We start from the raw sequence: 16350 nt of genomic DNA, 5'->3' as shown, positions 1-16350 counted from the left end.
TGTGTGTGTGTGTGTGTGTGTGTGTGTGTGTGTGTGTGTGTGTGTGTAAAATGGTGAACCCCACATTTCACCCAAATCCTTATTGAAGGTAAACTTCCTTTTTCCTAGAAGTATGCAAGGGAAATCTACTAAAGGGAAAAGCAGAAAGAGTCTGTTAATTGATTGATTTAATGTCCAACTTTTATTGTTTCACTGGTTAACAAGGTAGGATATCTCATCAGCTTAATTGCATTATTCATTAAACTATAAACTTCTACATTACATTTAAACAGTCAACAAATGCTGCTCTAAAACATACATTCAGTTGTACATATATTTTAATTTGACTCTTTCATCATATGTTGTAATTTCTCATTACAATTCTTTTTAACAGCTACAGGAGTTTTGTTTCTGAAGATGCAGGCCCAAATACGTTGATTGCTACAGTCAATGCTATAGACCCTGATGGTGATGGCCTGACTTATGACATTGTAGCAGGGAATCAAAAGGGAAACTTTGTTGTTGACCCTCAGAAAGGTAATGATAAATTTGCCATTGCTATTCTGTCTGCAGTATTGAAAGTTTTCAGTTTATTTGCAAACACCAGCACATTGAATTCAGTCTTTAATAGTTAGCAACTGTAAAAATTATTTGGTGGGATATCCTCCTTTTGCTGAGCTGCTACAATACCAATAAGAGTATGCGGTAAAAAATAATCTAACTATTCTACCTTTACAATCCATCCTTCCTTACATAGGCGCTGACTTCCTGATTTCCTGGGGGGTGCTTGACCCCTGCTCCGTGCCAGGTCCTGCCCCTTCCCCCAAGGCCCCGCCCTGCCTCTTTCCGCCCCTGTTCTGATCCCTGCACCAAGGGTGCCCTATAGACAACAGGTGCCTCCCCATACTGGGGGGAGCATGATCTAAAGGGAGGTCCCATGACTGGTCACATGTCGTCCCCCCCCAGCGACCCCACCCGCATCCAGTCCGGGGCCACTGCACTCTCTCCGACCCATGTTACCTGCGGGAGGGGGGCGCTCTGTCCTCCCTCTGCACTTGCCCCCTGGCACATTCCTGGCAGGAGGGAGCTCGGGCAGGGAGTGGGAGGGAGCTGATTGGCAGGGCCCTCCGGCGGGGGGAGACATTGGGTGGGGGAGGGAGACGAGGAGCCCACCGGTGGGTGCTGAGCACCCACTATTAATTTTCCATGGGTGCTCCAGCCCTGGAACACCCACAGAGTCAGCACTTTTGCCTCTTCAACCCGGGTTTAATGTATATCTTTTTCCTAACAACTTTATAACATCCCTGGCTATTTGTTCACTGCATTGTCTGATTGAATCAGTCAACAGAGAGAGAATAGTTACCCAATCAACAAACATATGCTGCATCCCAGTTCCATAGTTACTAAAGCATTCAGCCAAGGAACTGGAAAACATACCATCTAGGAAATGAATTACTTACGTTGCTAAAAATCATATTCCAAAAATTGGTGTGGAATTTGAATTGCCACAAAGAGCTTTGAGCCATGTGCACTATTTCAATCTGATATTGAATATACGAGTGGCTGTTTTCTTGGTCGGTAACATTCTTATTAAAAAGACAAAATGATGTCAGAAAGCATAATCTGTATACTGTGATGTGCAAAGATATTACACTATACTGCCTGATTTAGCATATGCCGGAATAGATGCATACTATGCATGTTAAGATCTCATCATGCAGTCCTGAAGTAGGCAAAAATCTCATTGACTTGTTGGAATGGGCCAAATTAAGGACTGAATAAGGATTGCAGGGTCTGTGGTTTTGCATTATTGTGGACAGCATTTTACTGAACAGAATAGTACCATATTCAGTACTTACAATGTTAATGTAGCCTTAAATTCTCTTTGTACTGACACTGTCCATTCACTTAGAGCTTGTTTGTGCCCAGAGAAGAAAAGGGCACAAGGAGTCTCCCTGTCACTTGTGCATCCAATGGGGGACCAGGCACAGTGTGGTAGTTCTTGTGCTCCCTTAGGTGAAATTCACCTCTGTGAAGAGAGCCAGCATAAGTCATACGTGTTTTATTAGCAAAGAATGAAGCTGAATGCAGGTTAAATTGAACAAGTAGAACTTTATTAAACCCTGTGCACTGCACTGTCCATGTGGCTGCATTGCTTCTAGCCCAACTCCTCACATTCCCTGTTGTCCTGCTGTTCCCTTGATAAAAGTCACTCCAGGAAACATGGGTCCTTTGACTCCATTTCCACTGATCATGATACATCTTCCCTTTTTTATAAACATTTTAATATAAACATTAAAAACATAGCAGGTGCCCAGAGCCGCACCCATGTTCTTTCAGACAGAGGTTGCTAACACATACCTGAATTGAAGTCTTCTCTTTACCACAGACGCAGATGGTTTCATAGTCTTTCAGATAGTTTGGTCTCCTCAACATGTGACCATACTGGGAGTCACCTATCTCTGTCTCCCTGTCACCTGTCTCCAAGTCTAGCAAACTATCTGTCTTTGCAGTCTCCTCCTTTCTGGTGAGCTGTGCCTCCAATGGTTTTCTGTCTTTCTGTTCTGTGATGATTGCTGAATCTCTGTAGGCTCTCTCTGGGCTGCTGGCTCATAAGTGCTTCCTGTTCCTTTGAATATATAGATTCCAAGGCCAGAAGGGAACATTGTGATCATACAACACAGGCCATAGAACTCCCACAAAATAATTCCTACTTCTTTTAGAAAAACATGCAACTTTGATTTAAAAATTGTCAGTGGTGAAAAATCCACAGCCACCTGTGGTAAATTGTTCCAGTGGGTAATTACTCTCACTGTTAAAAATGTATGCCTTATTTTCAATCCAAATTTATCTAGCTTCAACTTCTGGTCACTGGATTGTGTTTTATCTTTCTCTGCTAGATTGAAGAGCTCATTATTAAATATTTGTTCTCTGTGTAGGTATTTATAGACTATTATCAAGTCACCCCTTAACCTTCTCTTTATTAAGCTAAGTAGCTTGAGCTCCTTAAGTCTGTCACTTGTTTCTCTTCTGAAGTCACCTCATATGATGTGAATCCCACTTCACCCTTGCAGATCCTTTAGCCCATTCCTTCTGGTGTCTCTCTAATGGCTGGATACCCACAGGAGTGCCTGTCTCCAGGGCTGGTAGGTTCTTAGCTGACCTGTTGTACTTTAGTGCCTGCTTTTTCTGATTGTTCACCATCTCCTCTCAGCGTTCTCTCTATACTTCAGGCTGCAACAGGTCTCCTTTCATTGGTAGCAGAGTTTTGTCCTTCTCCCTATCAGTGCCTGTGCTGGACTGTTTTGGCACCCCTGTGTTGGGGTATTCCTGTGTACCAGAATGCTGAGGATCTGAATCACAAGGCACAGTTTTGTGTAACAGTCTCTTAGCTGTTTTCACAGCTGATTCCACCTTGGCTGGGGAGGAGGTCTGGTGCTTCAACTCCCATTTGCTTGCAAATTCCTTGAATTTTTCTGAGGCAAATTGGGGTATGTTGTCAGGGGATACAGTGTCCAGAATGCCATATCTCACAAAGTGGGCCTTCAGTTTGCCAATCACTGCCTTACTTTTTGTATCCGGAAGGGCATTGACCTCCCAAAAGTTTGAATAGTGGTCCACAGTAATCAAATATCGCTTTTCATTGAAGGTGAATAAGTCTGCTCCCCCGCCGTCCTGGGTGGACAGCTCTCATATGACTAGCAGGTGTCACACCCTACTATCAAGAAGTATAGTTGTGTATATGTTCCCGGCCAGTAAACACACTCTTGGGCCTGCTTAAGGCAGCTGTCAATGTCCAGGTGTGAGGTGTGTATTTTTTGTATGACATCCTTACATAATGAGGCAGGGACAACAGCCCTCTGCCCTTGAGATGAGTGTGCAGGATGGAATTATGTTTCATCTTTAATCTGAAAATGTGTTTCTGCTCCGACTGGTACTTGGCTTTTGACTTCTGGTCTCCCTGTTAGTATCGCTGTCTTGACTGCCTGTGGTTGGATGTCCTTTTCTGTAGCCTCTTTGATTTCCATCAGCTTTGCTGTTGAAACTGGGGAGATAGTGCAGCATGTTAATGGATTTAGTGTCCTAATTCCCCTCTCCCAACTCACTGATGCTGTGGATATATGCCCTGCTCAGGGTGTTCACTAACACCAGTAGTCATTCTGAACAGTATCTGATCTCTGGTAGTACTGAAGTTGAATCAACATGTGCTGCAATCTCTCTGGAGCACTAAGAAGGGGCTTTGCTATAATTGTCTCTAGGGGAGTGTGGTCTGATTGCACTATTATTGAGTTGCCATAGATGTACTAATGGAATTGCTCTACTCCAAATACAATAGCCAGAAGTTCTTTTTCTAATTGGACATACCCCTGTTCAGTCTCTGACAGGGCTCTGTCGGCATAAGCAACTGGCTGCTCCTGCAAAAAAACTATACCTAGTCCTTTCTCAGAGGTATTACACTGGAGTATCAATGTTTCTTCTGGCTGGTAGTACTTCAGGACAGGGGAATCTGTTATCATTTGTTTCAGCATGTCAAATGTTTACTATTGGGTACCTCTGAGCCTTAGTCAACATCCGGCATTGTGAGCTGATGTATGGGTTCTTCTGCTGCAGCCACATATGGATAGAACTTGGACAGAAAATTTGTCATTCCAATAAAGTGCCATACCCATTTCACATCAACTGGATCTTGTTGGATTCTGCTTTTAGTCCCTCTGCTGTGAGCAGATGTCCAGTGTACGTCAATGCCCAGGTGTGAGGTGTGTATTTTTTGTATGACATCCTTACATAATGAGGCAGGGACAACAGTCGCATTTTTTTCTGGGTTGAGTCTTATGTTCTTGTCTTGGCATCACTGAAGAAAAACTTGTAGTTTTCTATCATGGTCTCTTTCAGTTTCTGTATCATTGCTCCCTTTGCCTACAGTGAAGATATGTTCTCCAATTATTTTCATCCCAGGCAATGCGTCCAGCACTTAGGTGAAATTTCTCAGGAACATCTCTGGTGCTAAGCTTATGTGCATCGGCATGCTCAGCCATCTGTACCCACCAAGTGGGGTTGCAAAGATTGTCAGCATTCTGAACTGTTTATCCAGGCTTATGTGCCAGTACTACAAAGATCACAGATCGTAAAGATTCTGGCTTTGGAGAGTTCTATCAAGATGTCATCAATTGTTGGCAGTGGATAGTGGCATCTTTACTTGCCTGGTTCAGTGGCTTTGGGTCTATGGTGATGTATAATTTGCCTCTTGGCTTCTTTATCACCACTATGCTGCTTACCCAGGCTATATTGGCCTCTACAGAAGCTGATATACCCCTGCTCTGCTGATTTTTGAGCTCCTTTTGTACTGGATTACGTAGTGCCACTGGAATTTTCCTTTGTGGTAAGCACATATTCCACTCTGGGGCCTACTTCCAGTTGCAGCTATCCTTTGAGGCACTTGTCACCTTTGAAAACATCCCCATATGCTTCTGAAATTGTCTCTGTTGTCCATGAGACTCCATTTGCTTCTTGCACTGCAGCTATACAATTCTGATACTGCACCTTGATCAGATCCATGGCTTATATGGCTGTATTCCCTTGTATGTGCTTGCATGCCATCACCACAAACGTCAGTGGGTACAATCTATTATATTTTGGGTTAGTTAATATGAAGTCACATTTTCCTACAGGCTGAATTACGCTCTTATTGTGCACTATTAGATTGTATTTGCTCTTTGTAAAGGGTGTGTTCGAGTCCAGTTCACCCTGAGGAATCACACTGTAGGAGACCCCGCTATCCAGCTGAAATTGCACATGGCATTTCCTTTTTACCACTGATGCATGCATGGAAGTTGCTATTGTCCCTTGTTGCTTTCCTGAACCTAATATGCTCTCAGACTCAAGAAGAGAGTCATGGTGTCATCACCACTGTCTGGTATGCCATTCCCCTCTTGTACAAATCTGACTGAATCCTTCTGAGATTTCCTGTGCTCTTGCATGCCTGGCTAAAATGGTTCAACTCGCCCCATTTCTTGCAATGCTGTCCTAGTACATGGCACTTCTCCCTGTTTACCTGCGCATGCTGTCTCCCACAACAAATGCTTCTTGCTATGGGTGTGGTACGTTGGCCACTTGCTCTCCTTTGCTGTTGTCTCCCTGCATGTACTGATGGGGTTGTAGTATCTCTTAGGACTTTCATTCTTTATCTTGAAGCTTCTGCTGCATGCCCCATGTCTAAGCATCTGTCTAATATGAGATCGCCTTCCCAGAGCAGATGCTCTGCAGGTGGTGATTCCAAGTGCCACAGACTATCCTGTCCTGAATTAGTGAGTCTGTCAAGTAACCAAAATTGCCTGTAGCAATCAATGTGCATAAACCCGTCATTGGCATGGATGCATGTCCTCTGGAATGGTGGTTGAAGCACGAATAGACATATGAATCTTTAGCGCATCTGGCATGTAAATATCTTGCAACGCCAGCTATTACAACAGTGCCATGCAAACACCTGTTCTCACTTTCAGATGACATTGTAAACAAGAAGCGGGCAGCATTATCTCCTGCAAATGTAAATAAACTTGTTTGTCTGAGCAATTGGCTGAACAAGAAGTAGGACTGAGCATAGGTGCCGACTTTTACCTCTTTCCCGTGGGTGCTAGACCCCCCCCCGCCCCGGCACCAGCCCCACTCCACCTCTTCCATGAGGCCCCATCCCTGCCCCGCCCCCATTCCAACCCCTTCCCCAAAGTCCCCGCCCCAACTCCAACCCCTCCTTGCCCCTATTCACTCCTTCCCCAAATCCCCGCCCCGGCCCTGCCTCTTCCCCACCTCCTCCCCTGAGCCCGCCACGTTCCCGCTCCTCACCCTCCCTCCTGGAGCATGCTAACACTGCCAAACAGCTCTTTGCCAGCAGCCGGGCGGGAAACACTGGGAAGTAGGCAGAGGGACGGGGACGTGGCACGTTCAGGGTAGGTGGGACGGGGGGTGAGGGGAGCTTGGCTGCCAGTGGCTGCTAAGCACCCACTAATTTTTCCTCGTGTGTGCTCCAGCCCCGGAGCACCCACAGAGACCGCGCCTATGGAACTGAGTGGACTTGTAGGCTCTAAAGTTTTACATGGTTTTATTTTTGAGTGCAGTTAGTTTTTGTACATAATTCTACCTTTGTAAGTTCAACTTCCATGATAAAGAGATTGCACTACATCATTTACATTAGGTGAATTGAAAAATACTATTTCTTTCATTTTTTACTATGCAAATATTTGTAATCAAAAATAATAATATAAAGTGAGCACTGTACACTTTGTATTCTGTGTGGTAACTGAAATCAACATATTTGAAAATGTAGAAAACATCCAAAATATTTAAATAAATGGTATTCTATTATTCTTTAACAGTGCGATTAATCGCACGATTAGTTTTTTAACTCGTGCAATTAATTGCAATTAATTGTTTTAATCTCTTGACAGCCCTAATTTAACTTGATTTCACTGCTGTGACCCTGAGTCTTTGCAAACTGTGAGCTCTGGCAGCTGAGCACAGGGAAGTGAGCTGTCATAGATCCTTCCTTCTGTTCATTTCACTGTCACAGGGTTTCACTTAGCATGAAAGTTTAATTTCAATGCAAATAGCGTTTTTGCAATATTAATGTTACAGTTCTGAACATATTTCAAACTTAATAGAAATGTTCCAAGAAGATATGCCATGTAACATGCTGCAGGAAACGGCTGCAAATCTGGGGATTGAACCCATCCCAACTTCAGATGAGAATTGCAGGCTCTTAGGGACAGAATTTAAAGGTATTTAGGTGCCTGAAGATGCAGAGGCATCTAGTGCGATTTTCAAAAGCACTTAACTCCCGTTGATTTCAGTCGGAGTTAGGCACCCATGTGTTTCTGAAAATCCCAGTGACTATCTGCATCTTTACGTGCCTAAATACCTTCAAAAATTTGTCCCTTAGCACCTCAGGCCCAGTAGGTACATTTATGTAGTGAATGCTTCCAGATTAGTTTTCTATTGTCTCTGGAAGTTAATCTAGGTGCGACAGCTTTCTTCAGTAATATATTTTGGTTTTGGTTAGTTTGATTAAATCAAAAAGATGTATGCACTAGCCTACAGCGATTTAATTTAAGAGATAATGTCAAAGAAATAGTCATAGCCTATTGTCACAGAAGTGCCAAGGTGAAGCTGAGCTATGTGTCAAAAATAACTGCTGCAGTAAAGACAAGACATTTGCAAGCAAAGTGAGTGACACTGATCCTGTGACAATTTCTATTATGCCAGATAAATAATAGACATGACTGATGGATGTTGGTGCAAAAGAGGGGCAGCTGCTCACTGTACTTTCTCAGATTGCTGCAGTCTGATGTGCTTATATAATGGACCCTTCATATCTCTTACTCTGGCAGTCCCTTTGTGCCCTGCCTGACAGGTGATGCCACTGTGGGGATATAGGGAGGAGCCGGCCATTTTGGTGTTATTTAACGTGAGAATGCAGTAAATACACAATAACTACATTCATTGAAATAAATCCATATGAAAATAAGCAGTGCTATGGTATAGAAATTAGCATACATTCTATTACATGTATAGTAATAAGTTGCATTGTCCCCATATGGACAAATCCTGCCCCAGCCTCCGCAGCTGCAGTGCAGCCCCAGCAATCTCACTGTATAATAGGGTATCTGTGTGTCAGAATATGGGGGGCAGCTCCTCTGGTTCTCCCTGCCTTGTTTGTGAGGGGTGTATAAGGGCCCACAGACGCTATTCCAGACATTCTACTGGACCAGCCTCCATGGAGTGGCTCCACAGATGCTCTGTGGCCTTTTGGGGTCAGGATTCCTCTTCCTACTGCATATCTACCCAGTGCCTGGCCTAGCTACCTGGGCTGGAAGTGGCTTTAGGATTTGCCCTAAGGTACAGTACTGCTATCTGGTTGCAAAACAGACAGACCTAGCCTGTAGGTATTTGCAGGCGCCTTAGACACAGCAGTAGGTTATTCTATTATTAATTGGGGGATTTGAATATGGAAGCTGGCTTAGACTTCTGGGTTTCACTGGCAGAAATAATTTCACTCTTGGGAAAAAAACCTTCACTATCCCTCTACCCAGAGTTAGGAGACTCGCAATTACAGTTTAAAGTTTAAAATTACAATTTAGAAATTGATTTAGGTAAATTGGTATAACCTCACCCCCACTTCCACCCCCGATGGTCCAAATCCATTTAAGTCAATGAGAGTCTTTCTGTTGATGTCAATGGGTTTGGATCAAGCCCCTCGCATGGATGATATTAAATTAGATTAAGAATGTGTGTAGATGTAGTTGCACCTGTTTAACTAAATTGGTTTAAAATCACACCTTTAGTTAAATCAGTGACACTTTGTGTGTAAATCAGGCGCTAGTGGTGGGGGAATAATAATTCTCAAATCGGTGAAAAACAAGAAAGACAAACAAAATCTATTGTCACTGATCTTCCAGGCTTAATTCGACTTCGCTCGAGCCCACTTCCTAAGCTTCAGGGGACAGAGTACATACTTAATGTCACAGCTACTGATGATAATGCTTCTGGTGGGCCTCACTCTCTCACTAGTACAGCACTGGTTATCGTGGGAATTGATGATGTCAACAATAACAAACCTATATTTCAGAAGGTAAATACATTAGGTCATATGTGTTATAACTTCAAATGATAAGGGTTTAGTGAATAAGGGTTTAGTGGGTTCAGTATGTTGTATGTGAAGAGTTGCAGGCACAATTCCTAAACTTTTACTAAACAAAAATTGTCCTGTATGTAAAATGAATAGTTGTTTATATGCCACAAGCCTTATCTTCAGCTCAGATAGGTAATATCTTATGTACAGTAGACTTGCTATAATAATCAAATATGCTTCTATAAAGTATGCAGACTTCTTCCTTAATTGATTGGGAATTTGAGTCTAGATTTATGTTGAAGGACAGAGATTGAAAAGATTTTATCTTAAAATGTATTTTTAATTGAGTATTTATGTATTTTATTTCAGTATTAATTCACGTGTTATATCTATTGTTACATCCTTTAATATCTCTATTAAATACTGAATATTAAAGAATTTAATGTAGACGTTTTGTTCATATAAGAGACTGCAGTATAAATTGACATTGCTTTTTCAGGAATGCTGATTAACTTTAAAGTTTTCTTTGCTAAAACATTATGAGCTTGGTCCTGCGCTCAGATATATGGGTGGACATCATTGCATATTTTGCATTGTCAGCTATTTTTCCTGTGGTCATTAAGGATCAGGTGCAGTTAGTCTTCACCTATTCTTGGCAAAGCAATCTTGTACTGAAAGCTTTTTTTTTTTTTTTTTAAATTGACACTGCATTGCATTAAAATTGCAGCAGATTCTATATAAGGCATTAATTATCAGAGATAAAGACACTTAAAATTAGAAGTATATGCGACAGCAGCAACTTTGTCTAAATATTTTGCTTGCTTGCAAGAAATAGGGCCACTAAGCATCTCCATATAGCTTAAAAATAACAAAGTAAAAAGTGAAGTTATGGATTATTCAAGATATATTCAGGAACAATAAATGTGCATATCTCAGAATGTCTGAATAGTTTATTTATGTTAATTTAAGTAAAATGGCATGTAAAATGTTTGAGTATTTTCCCTAGTGTCAATATTATCGGGAACATGCTTCTGTGTTGGAGAACCAGCCTTCAGGAACATTTGTACTGCAGGTTGAGGCAACTGATGCTGATGAAGGAGCCAATGGTAGAGTGAAATATGGCATAATGCATAGAGATGGTGCCTTACCATCGTTTAGTATTCATCCTGATACAGGTAAAACAAATCTCAGAACCTTTTGGCCTACAGTCTGATCTGATTTACACTAGTGTAAATGAAGAGTAACTCTGTTGAAGTCAGTGTAGTTACACCAGTATGACACTGGTTTGAGTAACATGAGACTCAAGCCATTTGTTATATTGAAATAAAATATAAATATAGTGTAAACAAATCTTCCTCTGCTTTTACTTCGATAACTCTTCTGAACTTAACTAGAAATTGTTTTCTTCGAAGTATAGAAGTACTTCTTCAGTGTGATATGTTTGTTTATTTTTAATTCGTAAATAGATTTAAATTTTTTAAAAATGTGCATTATCTGAAAATCCATTTATAAAATATGAAAGATGGTTTCAAAAGTCTCCTTCAAAGAACAGACATTCTAGAAATAACCCCTCCACCAATTTTCAGTATTTTGTAGCAGAAAACATACTTAGCAAATTCACATTTTCCAGCATGTAAATCCAGGTTGGGATTCCAGGGGTGCAAAACATACAAAATGTGCCAGATTCTGCAAACACTTAAAAACTGGATTCCTTTTGCACAATTCCTCCCATTCAGAATTGTCTTGGTGCTTACATCCATTTTCTAAATTAGGGCCCCGATCTCGCAAAGATTTAGGTGTGCAAACTTAGGTAAATGAGTAGTGCTACTGAAGTTCTTAAGACTTTGCAGGATTGGGGTCTGTAATTCAACATGCAATTTACACCAATTCACTGATGAATTTTTAGCCCATTACATTGTAGCTCAAAATGTTCTTTTCTATCACTTGACAGTCAAAAAGAAAAAGAGAGTTCCAAATGGCTTCAAAGAAAAAAAAAGTCTTTAGTAAAATACATAGTATTAAAACTCTTTAATCTGTTTTCAGGAGTCTTGACAACTCTTCAGAGATTTGATCGAGAAAACCAAAGGGAATATCCTATTACTGTGACTGCAACAGACCAGGCTGCAGAACCTCTCATTGGAATCTGTCAGATAAATGTTGTCATCCTGGACCAAAATGACAATGATCCTAGATTTGAAAACACCCGCTATGAATGTAATTGAGAGTCATTGGATAGAGTTTCAGTACCCTGAGTGTGAGCTTACCTGATGTCTAAGATTTTTGTTTTGGTTTCCCTGCCCCTCCCCCACACCTACTCTTATGTATTATTGGCAAAATTACTGTGCAACTACAGTCAGACCGGTGCATTTAACATTATACAGTGCACATGGTGGTATCAGACACAATCTTGACCCAGAGTCCTTCTTGAGTATTGTTATGTGGCAAAATCCTGCAAACGCATACATGTATCAGTAACTCTATTCAGCTGTGTAGTCCAAGCGTCTATAGACTACTCAGGTCTGTAAAGTTAATAATGTGCATAAGTGTTTGCAAGGTTAGACCTTACTATTACTTCATGTTGTTTTCCAGCTAACATGTTTTGGTAGCATGCTTCATTTTTACCATTTGAGTTTCATCCATTTAAGTTTCCTTAGGATTTTTAATTTTTGTTGTTCATTTTGTTCATGGATCTAAATTTATTAAAAAAAAATAAGTTTTTTGGGAAAAAGACATTTTGCGTCTAATTAGTGATTAAATTGTCAGTTTGATTGAAAACTGGCTACCGTATATGTGCAGGAGCATTTTCAATAACTTTATAAAAAATTCATATCCATTTTAGCATAAGATACATACTACAGATTGGCATGAAAATTTACAAAATATAAAGTCAAAAATCTATGCAATTATGCATGCGTAATTGTCAGTGCAATAAAGGAGATTCTATGTACCTGTGGAGAAGATCTCCAAATATTGCTTATGTTTTAGTCTATTGAATCAATAGATCATAATGTTGTGGTCTATTGAATAAATAATGCATATTTTAAAAATCATCTAAAGCCATAATTATAAGATAATGCTTCAGTCTATCAGATTTAAGCATTTTGTAATTATTAGATATTAAATACTGAATTAAACTCACAAAGCAAAGACATTTGGAGGTATGTCTGAAACTATATCTCTGATCCACCACTTTGCTGAGTGTTGCAGGTTTTTCAAACAATGCTTGATTTTACCCACAGTACTATATTATTGGGGTCTTTTCTCGCCAACTAATATATATATATATATATAAAACTCTCATTAAGATTAATGGGAATTATGTGGCACTTCCCTTTTTATGCTGGAAAATAAAGACACAACAGGTTTCAGACTCAACTCTGGATTTTCATGGATTTTTAGTTTGGCCGATCCTCTTGTGCTCACAGGGTTTTGAGTTAATTGTCTTTCTGCCTGTTTGACAATTCAAATGCAGTTTTTATTTGCAAATTTAGGCGGTCACTTTGAAAATTTAGTCCATAATGTTTTTTTTCTGGTTTCATACAGTAAATTACAATACCATTTAAATATATGTACAGTATCATTCATTCATACATAGTATGTATTCAATCACAATAAAAAAAAAGTTTAGGAAGGTTTTAAAGAAAATTGACTGAGTATCTCAGAAGAATAGTGTTCCCGCCATATTTGGTAGCACAAGTTAAAATGTGATCCCCAGCTCTTCCTTTTGTGGGGAAGGAAAGGAGTTCTCAGTGTCGTGTATTTTTAAAATTATTAAAGAAAACAAACCAAATTATCAAAGTTAATAACTGGGCGAAACAACAGTTAAATAGTTTACTAATTGTTCCCCTAAGTCTAGTCTCATGAATAGCAATCATCAATAATTCTTTTGATTTGGTGTTCTCTTAACTAGTCGCATGAGAAACAATTAGTTAACAATTCCATGTACTTAATTGTTGTTTCTCCCCATTATCAATTTTGATAATTTGATTTCCCCACAATCGATAGCAGCTCTTCAAAACACCCAATTTGATTCCTATGGTATAGCTACAAAGTGGATAAACTGTAACTCTCATTTGTTTTTCCTTAAGTATTAATGTTTCTTAAAGAATTGCTCATATTGCTCCAGTGAGTTAAAGGTTAGTTTCAAATCTACTTTCCTTCTGCCAGATTTCCTGAGAGAAGACACAAAAGTTGGGACTAGTTTTCTTCGTGTTGCAGCCCATGATGATGATTATGGTTCAAATGCTGCCATAATGTTCTCCATAGCAAATGAAGAACCAGCATATTTCCAAGTGAATCCTAGCACAGGTTGGGTGTATGTCAGCCAACCCATACCTCAGGTACAGTGCACACTTCCCTCTGAGCCTGGCTAGCTCTGCAGACTGGTGGGAATTGACAGGGTCAAGGCCATGTCCCCACCTCCACCCTCACCCTCCCAATTTAGAGAACAGGAATGATAAAATTGTACCTGCCTTCTATACGGAGCTACAAATTTGTAGGAGAGGTGCCTGTGCCTTTCCTCTTCTTTGCTCACGCATCCAAGGGGTCTGAAGTTCGTTTGCTGTTGTGAACCCCCTACTGTAATGTGCCTTATACACTCTGCAGTACATACTCAGTTGTCTCTCATGGATATTTCATCTGGAAGATGAAAGCACTGTGGACACAATTTTCAAACCTGGATGCCTAAAATTTGGTACTTTACCCATGTTTAAGCACCTAAATAAAATGCCCTAACTCCTGTCAAAGCAAAAAAAGAAAAGAAAAGAGGGTTTAGATGCCTAGCTTTAGATGCCTAAGTTTGAAACTATTGGCTATTTCTTTTAAATGTAATGGTTGTGAGACTGGCACACAGAATTTGGATGCAGGTACATTTCATTTATTTTATTTTCTTATTGTTTCTGAGTGCCCCACAGGTCTCAATAGCAGAGCTGCATAGGCTAGGGGTGCCTCACAGGAACACCAGAGATTTCTTAGGACACATGCTTATAAAACATGCCAAGCAATTAGCTGGGGCAAGCAGCAGAACTTTCCCACCTTCTTGCATCTGGGTCCCGTGTCTTAGTGGGAGCTGAATTTACACCACTGTGAAATGAACATTAAAGGAGAACCTTTTCTTGATAATGTTTAAGCTTTTCTTTTGGGAAAAAAAATTAATTGTATCAAATTGTACAGCACAACTTGGAATTACATGGCTGAGCTTTTTCTAATGTACAGTAGGGGATTATTACATTAATTAAATCATTGCTGCCCTTTGACTCTAGTTTCTTACCAGGGTACTATCAAGATACAATACTACCCAATGACTACTAACAGTAGTATCTTTATTTAGTATGCACTCTGTGGGCCAAATTATCCCTCTCTGAGGCGGTAATGCTCTGGGCAGTGGGGAGACGGTGCAGCACCTGAGTGGCATCGCTGATCTGGTGGCATATGTGGAGTTCTGTGTCTTGGTTCTAACATCACCTCACTTAGAGATGCCCCTCCTGGAGCCATTATTGCTACCAGCTGAGCTAATGGACCTCCTTGCACTCCCCAGTGTCTGCAGCCAAATTAGGGCTATCCCACAAATTGGTGAGCTGGGATGGGGAAGGGCTCCTGTTCTGCAAAGCATACCTGTGCTAGAGAACCCATAGTTTATCCTTAGATGTTTTGACTGTCTGTTCAATTCACATAGTTCTATGCTAATATGCATAGCAAGATGACAATTATGTCCTACTCAGTAGTAACTATCAGTAGGACTCCTGCCTCAAATTAGTTTTTTTTAATGTAAATTGTTATAATAGTCTGACATCTTTAGTAGTTTTTGAAAGTAACTAAGATAGTTTTAATGGCTAGAAATGAATTTTTACTTTCCAGGTGAAGTAGTTCAGGTGTATAGTTTATAGTCACAGCAGAACTCAAAGGAGGGGGAAAGTAGTGGTTTGATGAAGACTCCAGAGGACCAGATTCTCACAGGATGTAAATCAGCATAGCTACATTGATTTACAACAGCTGAGGATATGGCCTTTCTCTTGAATGAATGGGTTCTGATAACCACAACAGCAATAGCTCTATGCTTATGTCAAAAGAGGACTCTTACTGTGCATCAGTGGAAGATGATAGAAATGGGGAGCCACACTGGTGCATTATGCCTCAGTGTGATGTCTGGTGGGTTGTAGATGGAAAAAGATGTGGATAATAGCTTCACAAATGTTCACATACACACAAACGTGTGTGTAAAAGTATATACTCAGTATGTATGGTTTTGTGCATGTACACGCTAAAGTGCATTAACTATACAGGTACTGTGTGCATACCATGTACTTGTATGTTGTTTTCTGCAAAGAAACAATTTTTTTAAAAGGTGCATTGTTTAATGAGTCTTAGACTGTCATACTAAGCTTTCTAAGGTTTACATTCTTCAAGTGATTGCTCATGTGTATTCCACAATAGGTGTGCATGTTCGCCACATGCACCGGTGTTGGAAGTTTTTCCCCTAGCAGTACCCGTAAGGGAGTGCCCCTAGCAACCCCTAGAATGGCGCCTCCATGGTGTGGTATAAGGGGCGCTGTGCTCTCCCGCCACCCTCAGTTCCTTCTTGCCACCCGTGAAGGTTCTTCGGAAGTGCTGTGCTCCAGCTTTGCTGCAGTTCGTCCCCAGAACTCTTGTTCGTTCAGTGTAGCAGTACCTGTAGTTAGTTTAGTTTAGTGCACCCGGGCCGGGGCATGCCCCACACCCCAGGTTTTAAGTCGTGCGACACTTGTAGGTGA

The 16350-nt window shown here is 40.7% G+C and overlaps 1 protein-coding gene across 1 annotated transcript in view; it reads left to right on the top strand.

The window, feature by feature from the left end:
* LOC112120321 (neural-cadherin-like) overlaps positions 1-16350 on the top strand; it is an 81774-nt gene that overhangs the window by 12336 nt on the left and 53088 nt on the right. The window contains exons 6-10 of the mRNA XM_029911790.1: positions 374-516; positions 9429-9601; positions 10608-10776; positions 11645-11815; positions 13769-13941. Of these exons, the coding sequence (XP_029767650.1) occupies positions 374-516; positions 9429-9601; positions 10608-10776; positions 11645-11815; positions 13769-13941 (829 nt within the window). The remainder of the gene's footprint in view (positions 1-373; positions 517-9428; positions 9602-10607; positions 10777-11644; positions 11816-13768; positions 13942-16350) is intronic.

Source organism: Terrapene carolina, unplaced genomic scaffold, assembly GCF_002925995.2.
Source record: "Terrapene carolina triunguis isolate 2854851 unplaced genomic scaffold, T_m_triunguis-2.0 Scaffold130, whole genome shotgun sequence".
Classification (NCBI taxonomy): Eukaryota; Metazoa; Chordata; order Testudines; family Emydidae; genus Terrapene; species Terrapene triunguis.
This window is presented reverse-complemented; position numbering and strand designations above follow the sequence as displayed.